At 40.5% G+C, this 24,570-nt stretch overlaps 1 protein-coding gene across 2 annotated transcripts in view; it reads left to right on the top strand.

Moving 5' to 3' along the window:
* Positions 1-24,570, top strand: part of sgpp2 (sphingosine-1-phosphate phosphatase 2) — a 48,488-nt gene that overhangs the window by 14,718 nt on the left and 9,200 nt on the right. For both annotated transcript variants that reach the window (XM_043702051.2, XM_087993682.1), the window contains exons 2-3: positions 1,486-1,641; positions 20,220-20,399. In XM_043702051.2, coding sequence (XP_043557986.2) covers positions 1,486-1,641; positions 20,220-20,399 — 336 coding nt within the window. The remainder of the gene's footprint in view (positions 1-1,485; positions 1,642-20,219; positions 20,400-24,570) is intronic.

Genomic DNA, 24,570 nt, shown 5'->3' with positions numbered 1-24,570 from the left:
GCTGTCTAAAAGAACTAAAGGAACAGAAAGATATGGGAATACTGATACGCGGCATCAGTAATAAGGTCATTAATAAACGCAAAATCATGTTTTTAATTACTAGTTGCCTAGAATTGAAAAATAGAATTTAAGTGAAATGTGTACAGAACCTTGGTTGTCCCTAACTTCAAGTTGTAGGAAGTGTTGTGGTCTTCATATTATATGAAGCTCTTAGGGCACTGGAGAAATCACAAAACAAAAATTCTGAGATGTTACTGCGAGGTTGTACCTCTCAGTAAGGATTGAACTGACTGGGGTTGTATTCTTTAGGAAAGAGAAGACTGAGAGGTGACCTGATAGATATCTTCAAATTTTAAGATTATGCATGTTTTGATAGGCTGGGTGTAGAGATGGAGTTTTCACTTGCAGGGGAGACCTGACTTGGGGCTACAAATGTAAGACAGTCACTAATGTATTCTATACCTAGGAAATTCAAAACAATGTCTTTGCCCAAAGGTTAGTTAAAATATGGAACTCATGCCTGACAAAAAGGTCCATGGATATATTTAAGGAGAAGCTAGATAAATATAAATGTGGGAAGGGAGCACAAGAGCACAGCAATATAAGATGATAAAGAGTGGGGTGAGGTTGGAGTGAGGCATAACCAGTGGCACAAACCTGGAGGGTCAAAATATCTGTTTTAATGCTTGCAATACCATGTAATATGCCCATAAGATGTAGAAGCAGAAGTAAGTCATTCAGCCCGTTGAGTATGCTCTGCCATTCAGTGGGATCATCGCTCACCTGATAATCCTCATCTCCATTTTACTGTCTGTTCCCCATAACCTTTGAATTATTATTATAGAATCCCTACAGTGTGGAAACAGGCCCTTTGGCCTAACAAGCCTATACTGATCCTCCGAAGGACGTCCCGCACAAGCCCATTCCCCTACATTTACCTCTGACTAATGCACCGAACCTACACATCCCTGAATTCTATGGGCAATTTAGCATGGCCAATTCACCTAATCTGCACATCCTTGGATTATGGGAGAAAACTGAAGCACCCAGATGAATCTCACGTAGACATGGGGAGAATATGCAAACTCCACACAGACAATCGCCCGAAGCTGGAATCAAACCCGGGTCCCTAGCACTGTGAGGTAGCAGTGCTAACCACTGAGCCATTGTGCCGCCCCTCTGATTCCCTTACTGATTAAAAATCTGTCTATCTCACCCCTGACTATACTTAAAGACCTTGCACTCTGAGGAAAAGAACTCCACAGATTCACTGCCCATTGGGAGAAGAAATTCCTCCTTTTCTCTGTCTTAAACATGTGATCCCTTATTCTGAGCTTTTGCCCTCTGCTCCTGGATCTAAATAATGTTACTTGTTTGCATAAACGTAGGGATAAGGGGCATACATTGAATGTCAAATTGGAAAAATTCAATCAGCTCTAAAAAGAAGTGAAGATCAATAATTCATCTAGTTGTATATTTCTGCAGGAAAAGCCAGGATATGTGGTGAAGAATTTCTTTCTCTACTACTTGTTCCGATTTGCTGCTGCACTCGGTCAGGAAATTTTTTACATCACATTCCTTCCATTTACCTACTGGAATTTTGATCCATTTGTTTCAAGGAGGCTGGTCGGTGTGTGGGCTGTAAGTGCATCTTTTATAAATTTATTTTAATTTAACCATCAGAGACAAAACATTGCAATTCAATAACTCTTAGCACAACAGTTGGTATTGAATTGTTGGTTTTAGATTATAACTTTGCTGATTTTTTTAGAAATGATGTTGCTATAGTGTATATGAAACTATTTCTGTTTCACATAGAGTGCATTGTACATGCCTGGTCAGAAAAGAGTGATCTAATTAGCACTAACTTACAGAGAGGCCTACCTCTGAAACCTCTACATTTTCTCTTGTGCATGATTTCCAGGTAGGTCACTTAATTTTCACTCTAAATTTGACTTTTCACGCGGAGTTAAGACTAAAGGTAGCCTTCAAGTGAAGCATAGTTAACACAATTAGTGCAAATTATATCCTGACATGCTTGGTAATTCGCCTCCAATTTTAAACTGATAGATTCCATCCTGCTTATCTAACAACTTAATTTTCTGTTATTAGTCAGTCTCATGTGGCATTACATATAGGGAATTAACACAAAATTTCATGGGAGGGATGGGCACTGTAGAAACTGCTTTTTAGAAGTTAATTCATCTCCGAATGCCAGGAAATGGTATCTGAAAAGAAGCACATACTTCTGATGGGAAGTGTTTACTGCATCATTCTGATGAAGAACTTGGCTTGCACACACCTATTGCCTGCAGGTAAAGAGAAGACAAATTAGATGTCAATTTGGTTGTCAGGGTAGAAGGTCTTCCAGGAAGCAGGCTTCTGCATTAAAGTGTGACTTACAATAGAGTGCTGGAGTTCAGGGTTTCAAAGAATTCAGTAGAAGAATGAGAGAGGTGTTTGATTGCATTTTCCTAAGTCTACCCCAGAGGGATGTTGAGAGTGGATCATTTAGTATACTCAAGGCTGAAATGGGAAGGAGGGAATCAACAGTTATGGGGGAAAGGCAGCAGAAAGGAATTAAGCATTATCAAATCAGCGATAACCTCTTTGAAAGATGGAGCAGACTCAATGGGCAAAATCGCTTACTTGCACTCCGATATCTTGTGGTCTTTCCTTTCCCCATCACCGTGGCTATTGTTGACTTGTGCTCAATACCTTGTCACATGAAGACTCTGATCTCTCTTATCTCCTAAATATGTATCCGTGCACAAGTGTAAGATTGACTGATGATGCCTCTTCAAGTTCATTGTCTTCTTTCTGCTTCTGACTGAGCAGGTTCCAGCTCTTGCCCTGGATCTTTGATAAGGGAAAAGGACAAGTGCTGTTTTTTTTTCAGGGAGGAAAGAGAAATTATGGTGCCCAGAGATATTAGGTGTGTGGATGTGCTCATCATCAATTGATCAGACCCACTGGTGGATGACATCACTGATGTCCCTTTCTATGATATCCAGCACTGTCTCCTTCATGCAGGTAAAATATGCCAATAAACTTACTTTCCCCTCTTAGGCACCAAAACAAGAATAATGAAACTATGTTATAAAATGTTGTGCAGTTTTTTTGCATGAATTGGCTGTCCTGTTGAATAGCTTCTGGTAAAAAAACTAAAAAACAAATCCAACTCAGTCAATTAACACCCTACCAATCTACAATACTCTTAATCATCAGTAAAGGGCTGGAAGGGGCCATTTATAGTGCTATCTAGTGACAGCTGCAAAAGATGACTTGTTCGCTGATGCTTTGTTTGGTTCCCAGCAGGGCCACTGAAACTTTGACCTCATTACAGCTTTGATCTAAACTTGTACAAAAGAGCTGAACTCCAGAAGTAACATGAGAGTGACTGCCCTTCATACCAAGGCATCATTTGACTAACTGTGAATCAACAGGCCCTAGCAAGGCTGGAGTCAGGAGGAAACAAAAAGCTCTCTGCTGATTGGAGTCATACCAAGCACAAAGGAATATTGCTGTGGTTGTTCGAGGTCAATGATTTCAGTCCCGGAGTACTTCAGGAAATGTCCTGGACTCAACTATCTTTATCTGCTTCATCAATAACATTCCCTCCATCATAACGTTAGAAATAGAGATTTCCGCTGATAGTTGCACAACGTTCAACGTCATGTGCCTCTCTTCAGATAGTGAGGCAGTCCATATCCAAATGCATCAACACCTGGACAATATGTAGGCCTGAGCTGATAAGTGGCAAGTAACATTCATGACATACAAGTGCCAGGTAATGACCAATGTCCACAAGAGAGAATCCAACCATTGTACCATGACATTCAATCTCATTACCATCACTGAAACATTCACTATCCACACCTTAGGAATTACAGTTGACTAAAACTGAATTGGACCAATTATCATAAATAATGTGGTGACAAGAGAAAGTCAGAGCCGAGGGAATTTAAGGTAAGTAACTCACCTACTATCTTTCCAGATCCTGTCCAGCATATACAAGGCACAAGTAAGGAGTGCAACTAGGGCCTGTGCCCGAAACGTCGAATCTCCTGTTCCCTGGATGCTGCCTGACCTGCTGTGCTGTTCCAGCAATAAAGTTTCAACTAAAACAGAAAGCAGAGTTAACGTTTTGAAACCGATGACTCTTCATCAAACAAGTGAGGACTGCATCGGACTAATCTCCATTCGCCAAAATGATTCCAGCTTCAACAATATTCGAGAAGCTCAACACTACCCAGGATAAAGCAATCCATTGATTGGCATCCCATCCACCACCTTTAAACATTCAATGTCATCACCACAACACATCGTGGCAACAGTGTGTATCAGTTACATAATGCACTGTCATTGTCAAGGAGTCAAAACTGTGGAACTCCCTTCCTAACAGTACTGTTGGGGGATTTACACCCCAAGTACTGCAGCAATTTAAGATGGCCTCTTGCCATCCCCTTCTCCATAACAATTAGGGATGGGTGATATATACTGGCAGAGTTAACAATGCCCATGAATGAATTATTAAAAAAATGTGTGTGTGTAGAGAGAGAAAGAGAGAGTTGTGAGTTGTGGGCGTGATGCTTGTAACAGTGCAAATTGATAAAGATGTTGGTAGGCGAGTGATGATTTTTAATGAATTTAGCAGTGAATGAAACTATTGGTGCAGTTTGGAGATGAAGTCACGACATGGATGACTCATTTAATTGAGCTCACGATACCTCTACATTACTACTTACATCAAGGGGATCAGTTCTTAAAATATACTTTCATCAAATAGTTTTGGTTTTCCAGTGTTGACTACTCGAAAAAAAATCAAAACTTTTAACAAATCATGCTGTCTGAAATGACTAGGCAGATGCTTTTGTCATTTTGAATAGAAGGCTATTCACTGTGAGTACATGATGAACAGGTTAAATTATTTTTAATACTTCTATGTCTCTCTCACTCTTCTGCCTCCCCCCTTCCTTCACCCCTCCCACAGCAGCCCCTGCTCCTTTCCCAGGCCCACCATGTAATACTCAATTCAAACTCTGTCAGTTGAAAATCTTCTCCAGACGTAAGGCCGTTTTGCAAAAGATCTCAAAGCTGTTGCAATTGGGCCACTGGTTTGGATGACCAGCTCAGTGCGATTCTCCTGCTATTTTTAAAATTCATTTTTAAATGGGGAAACACATTACCTCCTTCACTTGGCACCTGCTATTGATGGACTAATGATAACATTGTCCCTGCCAGGTATTCAATGTTTAGAGATCACAGATCCAAGTATACAGCTGTCAATATGTGGAAAATGGAATATAAAAGATAAAATATGAGCAAGGTAAGGCTTAACCCCATTTAAACATCTGGAACTGAGTTTATGTTTAAATGCAAAATTTATCAAAAGAAGTAGCACTTCCAAACCAAATGGAGTGCATCTTGACTCTAAATGAATGTGACTGGAGGAACCTGCCCAAATTACCTTACAGCGCTCTGTAGTGCATTAGGAGACTGCCTTGAGGCTAATAAAATCTTTTACCTTCCATTGTGAAAAAAAATTGGACAGATGTGCTGACACCAGCCTTTGATCTCCACAAGTAAAACAATAGCTGCAGCAGGGAAGTACACAGCTGAATTCTAAAAAAAAAGCCTACTCAAGTAGTTTTACTGAAACCTGCCTTAGTACTTTGAGAATAGAAAGATCACTATTCTTCCTTCAAATTGTCATAAAGTATTATTAATTAGCTTCTTTACCATGGAACTGCAGGCTGTTAGCCAAAGGAGCTTGCTATTTGACCCATTTGTTTACCTTTGATTCCACAGTGGAAGCACACTAATGATTTATTAACCATTCCCATACTGTAGGGAATAAACAAAAATGGAAAAAGAGACTTTTTTCACATTTTCTGATTTTTAATGTCTGTCAAATCAGAGTATGCACTCTCCTTTGGCATTTTAACTGTGCTGAGCCCTTGAACTTGCCACAGTTTCAAGTCAAATGCAAGACCTCACCTGTGAACATTTACAGTGTTTACTTTTCCCTCTGTTCTCAGAACCAGATGAAATGGTGTAAGAAAGATATAGGATATGTACTCTAGTACTGAGGATGGTTTACTCTTTAGATCTTTTATGTTACTATCTTTGTTTAATATTTTTCAAATGTTATGGGGTTGGATTCAATTAAATGTAAGTTTGGAGCTTCTGTAAGCTAATATCTGATATCAGTGTAATTCCAAACCAATCACAGAAATCCATTGTGTTACTCCCATTGCACAGAAATGCTTGCATATAATTTCCTAGCAATTAGAATCACCTATAATAAACGTGGTTCTTTATGTTTCACAGTAAAAGTCACCACAGGAATGCTTCACTCTGGCTTCACATTTGTTCAGAACACTCAATTCTGGACACACATCCTAAAAATTAGTGACTCAGCCTTATGATGACCATAATGTCATATTTTAAATGACATTTACGAAGTAACTTAGTGCTGCATAAAACTATCTTGGTTTTCACAAAACATCTGAAAATGATGCAATCTAATTTTTACAAGGTGTTTCTATCTGCATTTGGAAGGAAGATTAGAGGAGTTCAATCTTATTTAAACTGCAGAAAGCTATGGAACAGAGAGATTTTGGCATTCTTGTCAAGGAATCGCAAAAGCTAGCATTCAAGTTCAGCGGATAAGAGTAAAGATAAATAGAATGTTGGCCTTTATTTCAAAGGCAGTGGAGTATAAAACTAGGGAGGTTTTGGTAAAACTATACAAGGCACTAATCAGACCACAGCTCACATACTGTCAATAGTTTTGGGCTCTTATCTACTGGCATTGAAGGCTGTCCAGATGAGGTTGATACCAGGTTTAATAAGGAAAGTTTGAGTAGATTGAGTCTTGTACTCATTGGAATATAGAAGAATAAGAAGCAACCTTATTGGAATACGTAAGAATCTTAGGGGACTTGACAGGGTAAATGTGAAAAGTTGTTACACCTTGTGTAAAATTCGAGGAGATGAGGGCATCCTCCCAGTGAACAAAAGATCTAAAAAGCTCCAATGCACTACTGCACCAAGTTTTCAATTGTTTTCTTGTAATTCCTCTTACCAGACCTATTCCTCATGAATTTGCACTTTACTTTCAGTTTTCCCTCAATATCTTTCATGTAATATTAAGCGCAAAACTATGTCCGAGTAAAATACTTGTGGCTTTTACTAATGGTTTGTTACATCTTAACACTTATAATCTGTACAAGGTGCCACAAAGTCGATTAATATCAGAAGTGCTGAAAATGTGTTGCTGGAAAAGCGCAGCAAGTCAGGCAGCATCCAAGGAACAGGAGAATCGACGTTTCGGGCATAAGCCCTTCTTCAGGAATGAGGAAAGTGTGTCCAGCAGGCTAAGATAAAAGGTAGGGAGGAGGGACTTGGGGGAGGGGTTTTGGAATTGCAATAGGTGGAGGGAGATCAAGGTGAGGGTGATAGGCCGGAGTGGGGTGGGGCGGAGAGGTCAGGAAGAAGATTGCAGGTTAGGAAGGCGGTGCTGAGTTCGAGGGATTTGACTGAGACAAGTTGGGGGGAGGGGAAATGAGGAAACTGGAGAAATCTGAGTTCATCCCTTGTGGTTGGAGGGTTCCCAGGCAGAAGATGAGGTGCTCTTCCTCCAAACCAAAGGAGTAGCCATGGGCACCCGCATGGGCCCCAGCTATGCCTGCCTCTTTGTAGGATATGTGGAACAGTCCATCTTCCGCAGCTACACTGGCACCACCCCCACCTTTTCCTCCGCTACATCGATGACTGTATCGGCGCTGCCTCGTGCTCCCACGAGGAGGTTGAACAGTTCATCCACTTTACCAACACCTTCCACCCCAAACTCAAATTCACCTGGACCATCTCAGACTCCTCCCTCCCCTTCCTAGACCTTTCCATTTCTATCTCGGGTGACCGAATCGACACGGACATTTACTATAAACCGACCGACTCCCACAGCTACCTAGACTACACCTCCTACCACCCTGCCCCCTGTAAAAACGCCATCCCATATTCCCAATTCCTTCGTCTCTGCCGCATCTGGTCCCAGGAGGACCAGTTCCAAAACCGTACAACCCAGATGGCCTCCTTCTTCAAGGACCGCAATTTCCCGCCAGACGTAGTCGACGATGCCCTCCACCACATCTCTTCCACTTCCCGCTCCTCCGCACTTGAGCCCCGCCCCTCCAACTGCCACCAGGACAGAACCCCACTGGTCCTCACCTACCACCCCACCAACCTCCATGCACAACGTATCATCCGCCGTCATTTCCGCCACCTCCAAACGGACCCCACCACCAGGGATATATTTCCCTCCCCTCCCCTATCAGCGTTCCGAAAAGACCACTCCCTCTGTGACTCCCTCGTCAGGTCCACACCCCCCACCAACCCAACCTCCACTCCCGGCACCTTCCCCTGCAACCGCAAGAAATGCAAAACTTGCGCCCACACCTCCCCCCTTACTTCCCTCCAAGGCCCCAAGGGACACTTCCATATCCACCACAAATTCACCTGCACCTCCACACACATCGTCTATTGCATCCGCTGCACCCGATGTGGCCTCCTCTATATTGGGGAGACAGGCCACCTACTTGCAGAACATTTGAGAGAACACCTCTGGGACACCTGGACCAACCAACCCAACTACCCCGTAGTCCAACACTTTAACTCCCCCTCCCACTCCACCAAGGACATTGCAGGTCCTTGGACTCCTCCATCGCCAGACCATGGCAACACGACGGTTGGAGGAAGAGCGCCTCATCTTCTGCCTGGGAACCCTCCAGCCACAAGGGATGAACTCAGATTTCTCCAGTTTCCTCATTTCCCCTCCCCCCACCTTGTCTCAGTCAAATCTCTCGAACTCAGCACCGCCTTCCTAACCTGCAATCTTCTTCCTGACCTCTCCGCCCCCACCCCACTCCGGCCTATCACCCTCACCTTGACCTCCCTCCACCTATCGCAATTCCAACGCCCCTCCCCCAAGTCCCTCCTCCCTACCTTTTATCTTAGCCTGCTGGATACACTTTCTTCATGCCCGAAACGTTGATTCTCCTGCTCCTTGGATGCTGCCTGACCTGCTGTGCTTTTCCAGCAACACATTTTTAGCTCTGATCTCCAGCATCTGCAGTCCTCACTTTCTCCTCTAATATCAGAAGTGAACTCATACAACTTGGGCCAATGACTGGACAATTAATAAGGTCATTCAGACACAGAACATGAACATCCTAGAATTTCTTGTACAACCTACCATATCTGGCTGATTCCCTTGGCTGTAAGAAGCTGCTGAGCTGGCTGGATCATCATGTTTTAAGGCTTAGAGTCATTTTTTTTTCACACACACTGCGAAGTTCCTTGTAAAAATATTGTTAACACTTTGTAAAAAGAATCATGAAACTGCCAAGATATGCATTTTTTTTGTTTTAGATTATGCATTAACTGTTGAAGAGACAAAAAAAGAAAAAAAACCTGACAATAAAAAAGCTGCATATCATTGTAAATGCTATACCGAAGCTAAAGCTACCTTCGATTAGAATGTTATTTAAATTAAATTAAAAGGCAATTAGTGAAAATACTCAAGTAAATTAGTTAGAATAAAACAGCTATGATGAAAATTTGATTATGTCTGTGTTGAATTTTAAGCCTTGTGTTGTGTTACAAGAAATAACCTGTAGGGAATTAGGGTGACAGAGGATATTTCACAAAAAACTTCAACTCAGAGACCAAAAACATTGACAGCAGTGTATTGATAAAGCAAGTTGCTCAGGGAATCTCAATGGGATATCTCAGGTATGAATTATTTAGTTGGAGATATCACAGTCAATTACAGATTGCCTTGTCATTGTCCACGAAAGGTTGTCCATTGTTCTAATGAATATAGGCTGCCGACTCATTAGAGAGACATGGCTGGTAGTTCTTCTGTCTCCATTATATCTGTTTTGATGATGTCTTTGACAAGGGGGTCTCCGAAATGTCCACCTTCTTTCTCAATAAGATTCCCCAGCATCATGGTTGACAGGGCCCCCAGCCAGTTCTGATCTATCTCCCACACCTCACCCCTCTCTTCTCTCCCACAACAGTGATAGGGTCTCCCTTGTCCTCACTTACCGTCCTGCCAGCATCAATATCCATAGGATCATTAGCTGCCATTTCCGCCATCTTCAGTGAGGCACCACCACCGGACATATACTCCTCTCTCCTCCCTTGTCAGCCTTCCATAAGGACTGTTCTCTTTGGGACTTCCTGGTCCACTACTCTTTCACTCCAAACACCCCATAGACTCATCCTTCACAATCACAGAAGGGATGAAATCTGCCTGTTTACTTCCTCCCCCCTCAGTATTCAAGAGCCCTAACACAACTTCCCCCTACACTTCACTCAATTTAGTTCACTGTATTTGCTCTCATAATGTGGTCTCCTCTACACTGGGGAAATGAAGCATATACAGGAACACCTATGTTCCACCCACAAAAATGACCCTGAGCTTCCAGCTGCCTGCCACTTTAACACCCCACCCTGTTCCCTGACCAACATCTTTGTCTCAAGCTTGCTAGAGTACTCCAGTGAAGCTCAGCACCAATTGGAAGAACAGCAGCTCATTTTATGCTTGGTAACCCTACAACCTTCTGTTATAAATTTTGAGCTCAACAATTTTAGGGGCCTGAGAACCCTGTCCATGCCATTACTCAATACCCACATATCAGGCCTTGCTATAAATGGACTGCTACCACACACAATCCTTTGTCAGCTACTAATAGTCCCATTAGCAGCTTTTGATTCTCCACAGTTGACCGTTACCCACTCAATTTTCTGACCAACTGTTTTTATCTCTCTTTGGGCTCTATCACCACCTATCATTTACTCCTCTCTCTCCTCTCCCCCTTGATCATCTTTTGCATAAATGCCAACCTTTTCCGAGCTATCATCAATTCTGAAGAAGGATCGCTGCAAAGGTTAACTCCGATTTCTCCCCACAGATGCTGCCAAACCCGCTGAGTTTTTCCAGCAGTTTCTAAAAATCTAAACTTTAGTCTAGTCAAGAAGGACATTGGTAGCTGGAAGGCTGGTCCATCCTGTCAGGATCCATGGTGAGGACACCCAACAGAATAAATAGGAAGCACACAGAGCAGGAATGGTTAGTTGTTTGGGGGATAGTATGGGTGATAGCGTTGAGAAACATTCTGCATGCAATAGCGAGACTATGGGGCTTGGTGAGATGTGGGTGCAGCAGCAGAGTCAAAGTATGAGATACAAGAGAGAAGATGGAAGGACTCATCCTTGTGAAACACAGAAGGTCATTAGCATTCTTGTGGCATTGTTATGCATTGCTGTGGACCCTGGGCACAGCCCTGACATAGATAACTACTTCGTAACAAACTGTGTGTGTTGTAAATGATGCACAGCTGGGGTTTAAATAAGGCTCCTGTGGCTTGAACACTGAAAGATCCAAGTATTAGTAAACACTTCTGTCACTGCTGACCACAAGACTACATGAGCACAATATTATGGAATAAAGGCAGAGTGCACAATAATTGAGGTGACCAGCAGAGAATTGTGTGAGAAAGGTGACCAGGGTTTGCAAAACAAGTCCCATGAAACTCCCCAAACATTGACACTGAGTCAAAGACATGGAAAATCTCAGTCAAAAGTGTTATTTGCTATTTGTTATTTTACATATTGAGGAAGGTAGTGAAGTATATGGTATATTTTTAAAGAGAATGTACTGTTCATTCACCAGTTTTCAGTAAAGAAAACCATTTGTTATTTCAAAGCCCGAGGGCCTATTAGAAGTGAATGTTCAGTCTGCATTCTAGAGGGAACAAAACATTTCTGTTGCTGATGCTCAGAGATATATGACACTGGCTCTGACTAGCATTTGGCTAGATATTGGACAGGTTCAGGTGCACTGTAGATTGCAGAGAATGAGGGCCATTCGTGACAGAGTTGGTGCATCTGAACATGAGAAAATATCTAGTCAAAAATACAAAAATGCATTGGCATTTATACTCAGTTATAATGCAAACTTTGTGACAGTGAGTACTATTTAACATCTGGAAACTTTGCTTGTTAGATCCCTTGTTGCAAGTTAAACCTAAACTTCAAAGGTTAACTGAACCATGTTTAATCAGTAGATATTCCAGTAGCAGAGGCTAGTGAGAACTTGAGTTTACATGAATTAGCTCTGCATTTTACACAAACAACAGTGATCTCAGGAGCAAATATGAACATTGCTTCCAGCTCATAACTCCTTTGATTCCACGTCACTTGATGGAGTTAGAGAAAAAGATAATGCACATATGGATACATGATGTTAGCCCAGTATTTCTATGGAATTAAGATCTCTAAACTAATCTACTTCACTGAAAGTAGGGATGACTTTTGAGACTGACTCATCCAATCCAACTTCTGGTTACTGGCAATAGAGTAGTACTTGCAGATGCCTGAAGTCGGTACGTTGGCATCTTGTAATATATCCAGAGAATGTGCATCCATTTTGAAACCAGTTGATTGTCAGAAGTAGATAGGATGGGATCATGCTAGTGTTGGTTACTCATATGTTTGATCATGAGGAATACTGTGGGATAAATTAGAATGTGTTCTTTTGATTGCAAGTCAACTGTTTAACTTATATAGAGATGCAAAGTTATTTTGAAGAGAACATGTGATATATATTTGAAAGAGAGGATATATAAAATATTATGCAACTAAATTAGATTAAGGAAGCTCCATTTAACCAGCACCAGCATGGGCTCAACGCTAATTTCATACTGTAAATGCTATAACAATTTTGTATTTGTATATTCCATCATTATTTTGTTTTAAGCATTTATCCTTGCGGTAGTGTGTCTGTGTTGGTTGTTAGTTTACTCGGAGAGACTCTCTGGCAATGTTTCATCAATAGAGAATGAAGTTGATTTTCCAAGGAGTTTTTTTAATAAGTTACAAATGCATGTCCTAGTTATGATGTAATTTGTTTTTGTAGCCACTGGGGTTCCACTTCCATTCAAAGCTAAACACTTTTATTCCTTTTATTCAAGGTTACACAAAATTCAATACACATCAACAATTACACCAGAGAAGTAGGGATGCAAACACAAGGTGCCCCAAATCTCTTGAAAGCAACAACAATACATAAAACCATACAAAAGTCTTACACAGGTCACTGTCCCCTAAAAAAGGTACTATAATGATCTAAGTACATAACAGGAACCATTACAGCCCCTAAGGGCAGCTGAACACTTTTATTCACCCAAAGCAATAAATAAAAGATAATCAGAAAAACAAGATCTTATGTCAAAGTCTACACTCCCACTTCTTTTAGTACAATCACTAATATTGTGGATGCAATTTAATAAACATTTAATACAAATATTTTAAAGCAGCAACATAAATTATAGATGAAATTTAATGACTAAAATGAAACATTTTGTTTAAAGCCAGTGGGCTATTAAACTTGATGATGCAGCTGATTTTCTGTTGTGGAAAATTTTTAAAATGGCAGCACAAAATCTATTTAAGTAGACGTATATTTTTCAATAGGAGCAGTGAAGAAAATCACAAACTGCAGCCTGCCAATGTACAGAAGGCTGGGTACTATTTACTCGATATTTTTATGGAATTAGCAGTATTGTTGCCATGGCCAGTCACATGATATTTAGTTAGAAGGCAAAAGTCAATACTCCCTTAGCTGCATATTTGCTGGTTCCATCTGGTTTTTCTAGCCAAGTCCTAAGCTCTAGACAGTATTTGCTCAAAGTCACACAGGCATTAAGGACTTAACCCTTTGAATAACATCATTTTTGCTCCTCAACTATTTCAAGCACAATACTGTTTCTTATCTTTCAATTCAAGCATTACAACTAGACAGACAATTTGCTTTCAATAATTTTGCTCAGAATATCCACAAATCTTTTGCTTTGACTTTTATAGTGGTAGATCAACATCTCTCAAAAAGTTAATATTAAATCAGCAAAATGGAGAAACTTTGGGTTTTCATTCACAATAATTAAATGTTATCCCTGAACGTTTTCTGCATAATTTTAATAGCCTTTACTTACTTAAGCTTGTATTACATAACTGGAAGCAATTTGATATTATTATTTTCCTTCTTCCATGAATCTTTCTTGTCATTTGCTGACCTAGCTTTTTCTCACTGTGTTCTGTTCACAACTCTGTTACTTCTACACTTGACCACGCTACTCATTGCCTCATTTCTCCCACTCTAGACCCGTAAATTTGAGACCATTTAAATTCTAAGTTGCCTGCATCTTAGCTCACAACGTGATCTGATCCCTGATCTCCCTTGTCCTTACTGACTAACTTGGCTCCCAGTCAACTAATAACTTGACTTTTAAACTCCTCCTTATTTTTCATTCCCTCTGTGGCTGTGCTTTTCCATGTTGCTGTAATCTGCTTTAAATCATAAACTCTCTGTGGTATCTGTGCACCTCTAATTCTGATCTCTTGCATATTTCCAATTATAGTTGCTCCGACTTTGGCAGTCATGCCTTCAGTTGCTTCGATCCCTCATGTTCTAGAATTCACATTCTGCACTTTTTGGTTTATTTTCCTTGCTTGCCTCTGTTAAGAGACTGCTTAAAACCTGCTTCGTTGATGAAGGTTTTGGTCAAGGACTTAATATATTCCTTTTGTGTCTCAGAGTGATACTTTGTTTGTCTGCTGTAGACACCAGGCTATGCACACAATTGTTCAACATAGGGTCCCTTTGCTGCCAACACCCTCTTTTTTTCAGGCATGAATCCAAAGGGTCTGCTTGGTCTGGTGTGGTAGAGGAAAACCACATGCTACTCAGATGAGAACCAGCTCTTGTCTTAAACAAGATATAGTTTATTGAACATGAGCAATTTAGTACAAGTTAGGCTAATGTGATAGACATTTTTGTTCAGAGACTGGGGAGGGTCTGGTAGGTGGACTAACCCCTTTGCAATCCTAAGCTGTTTCCCATCAGGTCCGAATCACATCATCTTAGTGACAGGAGTTTAGGACAGTCCTCAATTTTAACACTTTCAGACTGACCTTTTTAAAACATGAAGCACCTTAGGATGATTTGTTGCATTAAGGTGCTTTACAAATGTACATTATTATTGATTTGTGAGTGCTTTAATTCATCCTACAATCCAAAGATTGGAAACCTTGAACAAAAATCTTTAGAGGAGTTGAACAAGGAAACATCATGTCTGTGACTTTTTTCATTTTCGCGTGCATAAGAATTCACTTGATGCTGATTTAATAACCTTTGCACATGAAATATAACTGATTTGGAGGTCCACCAGAAAAAAATATTTTCAGTATGTTATTGTCTATTGTAATAATATTCATGGAGGAGGTCAATGTGCTGTTGACCTGAGTTCATCTCTCAGTTCTGTTTTTTTAAGTGACATTCTGAGTAATGGGAGCTCAGGTGTGGAAGACAGAGATCAATGACCTGAGTTTACAAACTGCACTTTCCTAAGATTATTTCCTGTAAACTAGATTGTCATTTGAGCTTCTACTTGTACATTAGGAGAACCATTATTATGTCAATTATTTAGCATTGCAGACTTCAATACCTGCAAATAAATATTGCACAAATAATTAAGAGCTGAAGGTGCAAATGGGGAGGTCAAAACCTGTGGAATAATGGGCAGAGAGAACCTATCCAATGCATGTCCCTTTGGGTGAAACTAAATGTACCGATAAGTGGCAAAGAGAGACACTACAATGTTGATTTGAAAAGTAGTTATCACTGTGATTAGATTTCTCTTTATCCAACATATGAAGTAAGGGAGAAATGCATTTGTGTTGATAATCTGAAAGGCAGAATTGCCTTTGCATGCAAAATTATTTAATCCATTTTATGTTGAATTTGAACTTTTTCTAAATTCAAATTTTTAAAAAATGTACTCACTTGTGAGACTTGGGCATTGCTGGCTGGGCCAGCATACATTGCCCATACCTAGTTGCCCTTGAGAAGGTGGTGGTGAGCTTCCACCATGAACCGTTGCAGTCCCTGTGCTGTAAGTAGATCCACAATGCCCTTAGTGAGGGAATTCCAAGATTTTCACCCAGCAACATGGAAGGAATAGCAATATATTTCCAAGTCAAGATGGTGAGTGATTTGAAGGGGGACTTGCAGGTTGTGGTTCTCCCATGTATCTGCTACCCATGTCCTTTAGATGGAAGTGGTCATGGATTTGGAAGGTTCTGTCTCAGGACCTTTGGTGAATTTCTGCAATGCATCTTGTAGACAGTACACACTGCTGCTATTGTGTGTCAATGGTGGAGGGATTGGATGTCTGTGGGCTATTTTGTCCTAGATGATGTCAAGCTGCTTGAGTATTGATGGAGCTGCATCCATCCAGAAAAGTGGGGATTATTCCATCACACCCCTGACTTGTAACTTGTATATAGTGGATAGTCTTTGGGGAGTCAAGTAATTTGTTTTCTCATGTACATGTCCGCTATCAATACAATTACTGTATTTTCTGCACCATGATTAAGGGGAAGCTTGCTCGTAGAAACTTAGAAAATGGCAACAAAATCATGCCCTTCAAGATTGTTCCACCATTATGATCTTTGTTGATCAACCAACTCAGTACCCTATTCTGACTTTCTTCCCATATTCTTTGAAACTTTTAGTCCCAAGAACTTTATTTAACTCAAAAACATTCACTGTTTTGGCCTCAACTGCTTTCTATGGCAGAGAATTCTATAAGCTCACCACTCTTTGGGGGATGAAGAAATTTCTCCTCATCTCAGTCTTAAATGGCCTACACCAAATCCTTAGACTGTGATCCCCGGACTCTGGACTCTGCAGTCATCAGGAATATCCTTCCTGCATTCACCCTGTCTCGTCCTATTGGCATTTAGTAGATTTCTATCAGATCCCCCCTTGTTCTTCTGAATTCCATTGAGTATGGTTCTAACTGATCCAGTTTGTCTTCAAATATCAGTACCACGATGCCAAGCATCAGCCCAGTAAACTTTCATTGCATTCCAAGCACAGTCAGAACATCCTTCCTTAGGTAAGGAGACCAAAATGGTACACAGTACTCTTGGTGTGGCTTCACCAAGGCCCTGTACAAATGCAGCGAGACGGTCCTGTGCCTGTACTCCAATCTTCTGTTATGATGGTGAACATACCATCTGCCTTCTTCACCATCTGCTGTTCATACATGCTTACAATGAATGATGGTGTACAAAAATACCCAGGTCTCATTGCAAATCCCTCTTTCCCAATCTATTACCATTCTGATAATAATCTGCTTTCTGGTTTTGCTACCAGATTGGATAATTTCACAATTATCCACATTAACTTCGTCTGCCACAGGTTGAACCATATTATTCAAGTTATTTGAAAGATTAATATGTGCTGTGCTTAGGGGAGCCTATAGATGTACTGCACTTTGATTCTGGGATACATTTGATAAGAAGCCACATCAAATGCTATTGAAGAAAAGTAAAGTTCATGGTGTAGGGAGTAACATATAAGCATGGATATAAGATTAGATGGCTGACTGGCTGGCAGAAAACACAACATTCATAAATGGGCCTTTGATTGGCAGGATGTCACAAATAGAGTCCCATAGGGATCTGCTGGGTCTTAACATATGCAGTTTAGATCAATGACTTAGGGCAGCAAAGGCAAGGTGGCTAAATTTGCTGATGACATCAAGGTAGATGGGAAAGGTATTTGGTGAAGAAGACTAAGGAAGTTGTAGACTGACATAAATAGATGGAGTGAGTGGGCAAAAATCTGACAGATGGAGTATAATATGGGAAAATGTTACTTATTAACACTTCTTAATAATAGATTTCAGCATTTTCCTAATGACTGATATTCCACTAACTCCTTTAGTTCCCTGTTTACTCACTCCTTTTTATCTTGAGTAGCAGTGGTTCATTTGCTAACTACCAATCTGCTGGGACCAGGCCAGAAACTAGGGATTTTGGAAAATTGGAACCAGTGCATTCACTATCTCTGCAGCTTTCTCTTTTAGAACCCCAGGATGTAAATTTTAAGCCCTGGGGACTGTTAGATTTCAGTTCCTTAATTTCTCAATGATGGTATTTTATTTCGCTTTCTAGCCTGAGCCAATGAGGATAATTCTAGTATCCCTCACCTATTTCAACTTAAGTGCATGATTAAATATGAAATCTTTCTAGTCTTTAAACCTCAGTATGATATTGGACCTTATTCTACTAGTGAGTCACCAAGATAACTCAAATAATAAAGTTTCCTGACCAATATTTATCTCTCAATCAACATAACTAAAACATTTACATTTATAATATCACCTGTGGAGTAATGTTCTCTTCAAACTGCCTGTTACATTTTCTACATTACAATTCTATCAACACTTTCAAAGTACTTTACTGAATGCCAAGAGCTTTGGGATGCCTGAGGAGTAGAGGGTTGCATATGAGGAGAGATAGAGTTGAATAAGGCAAACCTTCCTGCAATGGTCTCATTGAAATATGCCAGTTGATGTGGAGTATGTGAACTTTCAAAACAAATTTTACAAAATGCCACACAGCAAAGTTAGTGGAATGAAAGTCAAGTTGTAACAGGTACGAAGCTGGTTGGGTCACAGAAAACAAACAATAATTGTTAACAGTTGTTTTTCAGAGTAGAGGATGTTTTATAGCAGTATTCTTCACAGCAATCAGCATTAGGACTCCTGATCTTCCTGATATATATCAATCATCTAGAATTTGCTAGGCAAAGCACAATTTCAAAACTTATGAATCATACAAAGCTTGGAAGTATGGTGAAGCATGGGGACAACAGTGTTGAATTTTACAAGGGCATAGACAGATTGGTGGAATGAGCAAACCAGTGCCAGGATAAATTAAATGAAGAAAACTGTGACGTTGTTCATTTTGGTCGGAAGAACATAGAAAGATATCACAAAATAAGGGCTATAATTTGAAAAGTGTGCAGAATCAGAAGGATCGTGACTCTATGACTATGATTGAATGTACATATGCATACTTCATTGAAGATGCTAGTAGAGGTTGAGAGGGCAATTAATAAATGGTATACTGGGACTTATCAATAGAAGATTAAGTACGTAGACAACAATGATTAAATAGAACACTGGTCCAGCCTTAATGGGAGTATTGTGTACAGTTCTGGACATTACAGTTTAGGATGAATGTTAAGGCATTAGAGAGAGAATGAAGACAAAATTCACAAAACTGTTTCAAGGAACAAGGAACTTCAGTAATATAGAAAGACTGGAGAAGTTGGGACTATTCTACTTGTAGGAGAGAAAGTTGAGAGAAATTTAATAGAGGTGTTCAAGATCATGGCGAGTCTTGATAGAATAGACAAGGAGAAACTGTTCCCGTTGGTGAAAGGATCAAAAATCTGAGGGCACAAGCATAAGGTAATCAGTAGAAGGAACAATGATGATAAGAAGAAAAGATATTTCATGTAATGAGTTGTTAAGATCTGGAGTGTACTGTCTAAAAGTGTGGTAGCGGTAGGTTTTATGGAGGCTTGTCAAAGAAAATTGGGCCATTATCTGAAAAGGGGGCTACACGGCAAAGGCAAAACAGTGAGCTTTGATGAATTGCTTCTTTAGAGGGCTAGCACCATCACTGTGGGCCCAATAGCTTCTAGTGCTATAGACACCTATGATTCTACATGACTCTGAGACAGTTTGACAGAGTAGATGTTGTGAGGATATTTCCTTTGGCTGGTGAGTTTGGAACTAAGAAGTATAGTTTTAGGATAAAAGATTGGTCATTTAAGAAGGAGATGAAAAGCAATTTCCTCACTCAGATAGTTGTGAATCTTTTGAATTCTACAGCCCAGAATACTGTGGATACTTAATCATTGAGTGCATTCATGTCTGGGGGTGACAGGCTTTGAACACCAAAGGATTTAAGGGATTTGGGAATTAGTTAGGAAATTAGACTTGAGGCCAGATATTAGCCATGATCTTATTAAATGGCAGAGTAAACTCAAGGAGCTCTATGTCTTACACCACTTCCTATTTTCTAATGTCCAAAGATTGGGAAAGGCATTACATAAATTCAAGTTCTTCCTGTCAGATGTCTTTTAATAAATAATTTTGCAAACTTAAAAAATTAATGAGTTCTAAAATGAAATAAGGCAGGAAGAAACATGCAGAAAATAATGGAATTGTGCAATGTATCTATGTGAATAACTGTCTCCAACCATTTTGTAACTGTTTTGACAGATCGTTATGTACTTGGGGCAAGCCTCCAAAGACATCATTAAGTGGTCTCGTCCATTATCCCCACCAGTTGTAAAGTTGGAAACAAGAGTTGATGCAGAGTATGGTATGCCCTCAACGCATGCCATGGCAGCAACGGCTATCTCCTTTACATTCCTAATCGCTACAATGTACAGATACAAGGTAGGAATTTTACATTCTATTCTTGACAGGAGCTCGCAAATGTAAAACCACAATGTGCAGTTTTCATACAGGTTTCATTCATCATTAAAAAGGATTCCTGCCCATGTTGTTAATACCTATCTACTTTAATAATTTACTCATGAAATATGGATAGACTGCAGAAATATATTCTGAATTTCACAAAAGTTAGCAGCATTCAATTCACAGCAAGTGATTTATTATTGAGTAGACATGGTGAGATCCCTCAAAAGAAGTGACATCACAGTGTTTGAGGTGATTTCAAAACAGGAATAGCAGGTTCCAGAGCAGTTAAAATGGCACTCAAGAATTTTTAATAAGTGACAAAATAATCTGGATCAGCTCAGAAATTGTTCTACTGCACACAGTTTTTTATTAATCATTTCTATCGGTGTAGTAATCCCGCTTCCAACTAAACTTGCTTGACAGAACATTTTTTCAAAAAGTATTAGATGATGTCACACTAACATAATCTTCTTGATTTTCTCTTCTCATCTCCCTCTGATACCCTGTGGGAGGAAAGTTTCACTGAGAAACGGAAAGTAGAAAGTTAAGTGTATGCTCATGTCCTCTGTTTCTGTTCCTACAATATCCTTTTCCTTGGACTCAACCACTTAAGTATGTATTTCTGGTATCCACTTCCTTTTATCATGTTGTCTTTCTTCCCTTATTAATATTGCAACAGATTCTTCTTTTATCCTCCTTATGGGATTGCATTCATATTCCATGTTCAACACCACACAATTTTTCACCCTTTTGTTACAAACACAACAGCAGTTCAGCAGAGGAATCATACTGGACTCACACCATGAGCTCTCATTCTTTCTTCTCAAATGCTGCCACTCATATTTAGTTTCTGCAGCACTTTCTGTTTTTATTTCAGATGTCCAGATATTTTGCTTTCATCTCAGGGCCATATGACCTGTTCTGAATTCTGCTCAAGATTAAATTTGGGGAGCTTGGCTTTGGAAGTGTCAAGAGGGTGGGTGAGGATGGGGGGAGTACAGGGGGATGGTGGGCAGGTTGCCTTACTGGGAAGAAGTTAGAAAAGGGATACAATGACCAAACCACATGAGCTGATAACTGGTCGATAAACCATTAGACTCCCAAGTTTCACAGGAAGATGTTAGGAGTGTAAGGTTTTGCAAACTGTTATATTTTAAACTGTTTAATTTCAAGATAGAATTAAATTTGCAAGTCCAGAAGATAGTTAATTAGCATTTCTACCTGGATAGAATGCCCTTTGGATTCACATTGTCATGGGGGTGACCTTTGAAGGGAGAGTATGCAATGGAAAGTCATTGTTGTATCAACTTAGAGTTTCATCTGTCGACATCCCTGCACTTCACAGACAGGCCAGCCTGCAAAGTTCTGAGAGACAACATAGAGATAAAGATGGGCAGTCTATTATCTACCACGTAAAATGCTAATGGAAGAGCATCTGAATTTGAAAATATTAGGTTTGTGAGAATGTAATGAAAACTAGAAGAATTAAGTTAGCTTTTGCTAGAGAGAGGAATCACCACGATAACCCTTACCATGAAAATCACTTTGGGCTTTAGAAGCTTTCCAGCTAGAAAAGAAAAATAAATCAAGTCATCAGGAGCAAAAACTTCTTTTGGACGTTTTGAGGAGAACAAGTGTTCACTAAGGGACAAAGTATAGCATAAGCTTAACTAGGGATCTTCACTCATTTTAAAAGTTAAATTGGGGATACATTTCTGCAGTTTAGTGGTTATGTTGGCTACAAAAATAGTTTTACTCAATGTTATTTGGACATTGTTTGTGACAGTAATGGTTTTAAAACTAAATGGGTTGTTTAATCCAGTCAATTACAGAGTCAAAGAGATGGAGAGCACAGAAACAGACTCTTCCGTCCAACTTGCCCATGGTGACCAGATATCCTAAATTAATCTAGTCATTTTCCAGCACTTGGCCCATGTCCCTCTAAACCCTTCCTATTCATGTACCCATCCAGATGCCTTTTAAATGCTGTAATTGTACCAACCTCCATCACTTCCTCTGGCTGCTCATTCCACACACCTACCACACTTAGTGTGAAAACATTTCCCCTTAGGTCCCTTTTAAATCTTTCTCCTCTCACCTTAAACCTCTACCCTATAGTTTTGGACTCTGCTACCCTGGAGAAAAGACCTTGACTATTCACCCTATGCATAGCCATCATGATTTTATAAATCTCTATAAGGTCACCCCTCAGCCTCCAACGCTCCAGAGGAAACAGCCCCAGCCTCTTCAGCCTCTCCCCATAGCTCAAACCCTGGCAACATCATTGTAAATCTTTTCTGAACTCTTTCAAATTTAACAACCTAGCAGTGAGACCAGAATTGAATGCAGTATTTCAACAGTGGCCTAATCAATGTCCTGTACAGCTGCAACATGATCTCCCAACTCCTATAATCAATGCACTGACCAACAAAGGCAAGTGTACCAAATGCCTTCTACACCACCCTGTAGACTTGTGACTCCACTTTCAAGGAACTATGAACCTGCACTCCAAGGTCTCTTTGTTTGGCAACACACCTGGAGTTTACTATTAAGTGTCACAAACAATGTCCAAATAACATTGATTAAAACTATTTTTGTCGCCAACATAACCACTAGACTGCAGTGGCCTGGGGTGTTTCTGCCTCAGGAAACTGTGGAGCTGTCACAGTGGGGTCTTCACCAGATTGTGCCCCTCACGCTCTGTCATGCCGGCTCACCATAGTTTCAATATCTTAGCAGGGAGCAACTTCGCCGACACTTGCTTTGCAGCCTTTGTAATCTTGTCTTCAGAAATTGAGGGTGGACCTTCTGACAGAGCCGGAGAATTTGATGCTGAGGTTAAGGTCAGGCTTTCAGAACCTACAAAGTTAAGAGAAAGTGTTATAGCCAGTGGTTAAAAGAGCTCCCAGAGATTGACTGTGACAGGGAGAGTGACAATGGCATTCAGAACAGCACTTGCACATTTGGCAGGGCATATATGTTTCAGTACCTGTACTGAAGCGATCTTAATCTTCTCCTGTGAGGACCTAAATTATCTCCTTGAAGTAGGTGAGGAGCCTGATGTCCAGCATACCTCTACCCACCCTGAGTCTGTCTGCCCTGTTATGGGTTGTCTTCTTTTCCAATGAGAAAAGGCCGGGATGACTGAGATGACAGTGGATCATATGGCTATCAGTGCTGGTGCACGTAGAGGAAAGGTGACGAGATGTCCTGAAGTATTGAAGAGACATGGCCGAGGGCATACAGGATTATAGTGTGGGAAACTGAGAGGGGAGACCATGTGAGAGAAGTTGTTACAGGCTATAATGAGAGTGCTAGAACATGAGTGTTGCTGGGAGCTATGTGCAAACGCATTGGTAGAGTGAATGTGAAGTAGCAGAGAAAGAATGTGGCACTTTTCCTGGAAGAGCAGAAAGATTTTTGCGGACTACTAGCTGGAGACAGCACTGTCCCAGGCAGTGACTTTGTACCCTGCTGGCAGGGTCTGGTGGTGCGACCACCTCTTCTGCACTACCAGGACCTCCAGATGCTTCTGGAGATTTATGGTGCCATCTTCCCCTTGTCTAACATCTCCTGGCCACATCTGTCACGGGGCAGGGCAGCTTCAGAATGCCAATGCGTATCCAGAAGCAATACCGAGTTTTGATGCTGATGCGGGTGATGACTTCCTTTTCGCAGGTATCCGTTGAGTGGGGAGCTCTTGTGAGAAGGAACAGAAATTGGATGTGGCAGGCACCATAGGGGCATGAGTAATGCAAGTTTTGTAAGGTGGAGCGAGAAAACTTGTTACAGGCGGCGTGACAACAAAGCTTTCAACACTGCTTGAATTTAGCCAAACTGAAATAAGATTCAGCCCATAGACTATTACCTATTAGGCTAAATCTAATTAGATTTTGGGCAAAATATGAATCTTAGATTAGATTCTTTGTATATCATGTAACATTGTCAGCGTTTGCTTAGTCGGGTAGCTCTGTTTCCTCTGAGTCACAAGCTTCCAGGTTTAAATCTCACTTCTGAATTTGAGCATAGAATCAAAACTTACCTTCAGTCTATTGCAGTGCTGATAGTATTCTGCACTGTCAGAGGTACTGTCTTGAGACAAGATATTAAACTAAACCTCATCTCTTTTCTAAGCTGGACTGTCCAA

Source organism: Chiloscyllium plagiosum, unplaced genomic scaffold (genome assembly GCF_037043375.1).
Source record: "Chiloscyllium plagiosum isolate Xiang-an unplaced genomic scaffold, Cpla_swu_hap1 HiC_scaffold_13, whole genome shotgun sequence".
NCBI classification, from domain to species: Eukaryota; Metazoa; Chordata; class Chondrichthyes; order Orectolobiformes; family Hemiscylliidae; genus Chiloscyllium; species Chiloscyllium plagiosum.
The sequence above is the reverse complement of the archived record's forward strand: the minus strand, read 5'-3'. Positions and strand labels throughout refer to the sequence as shown.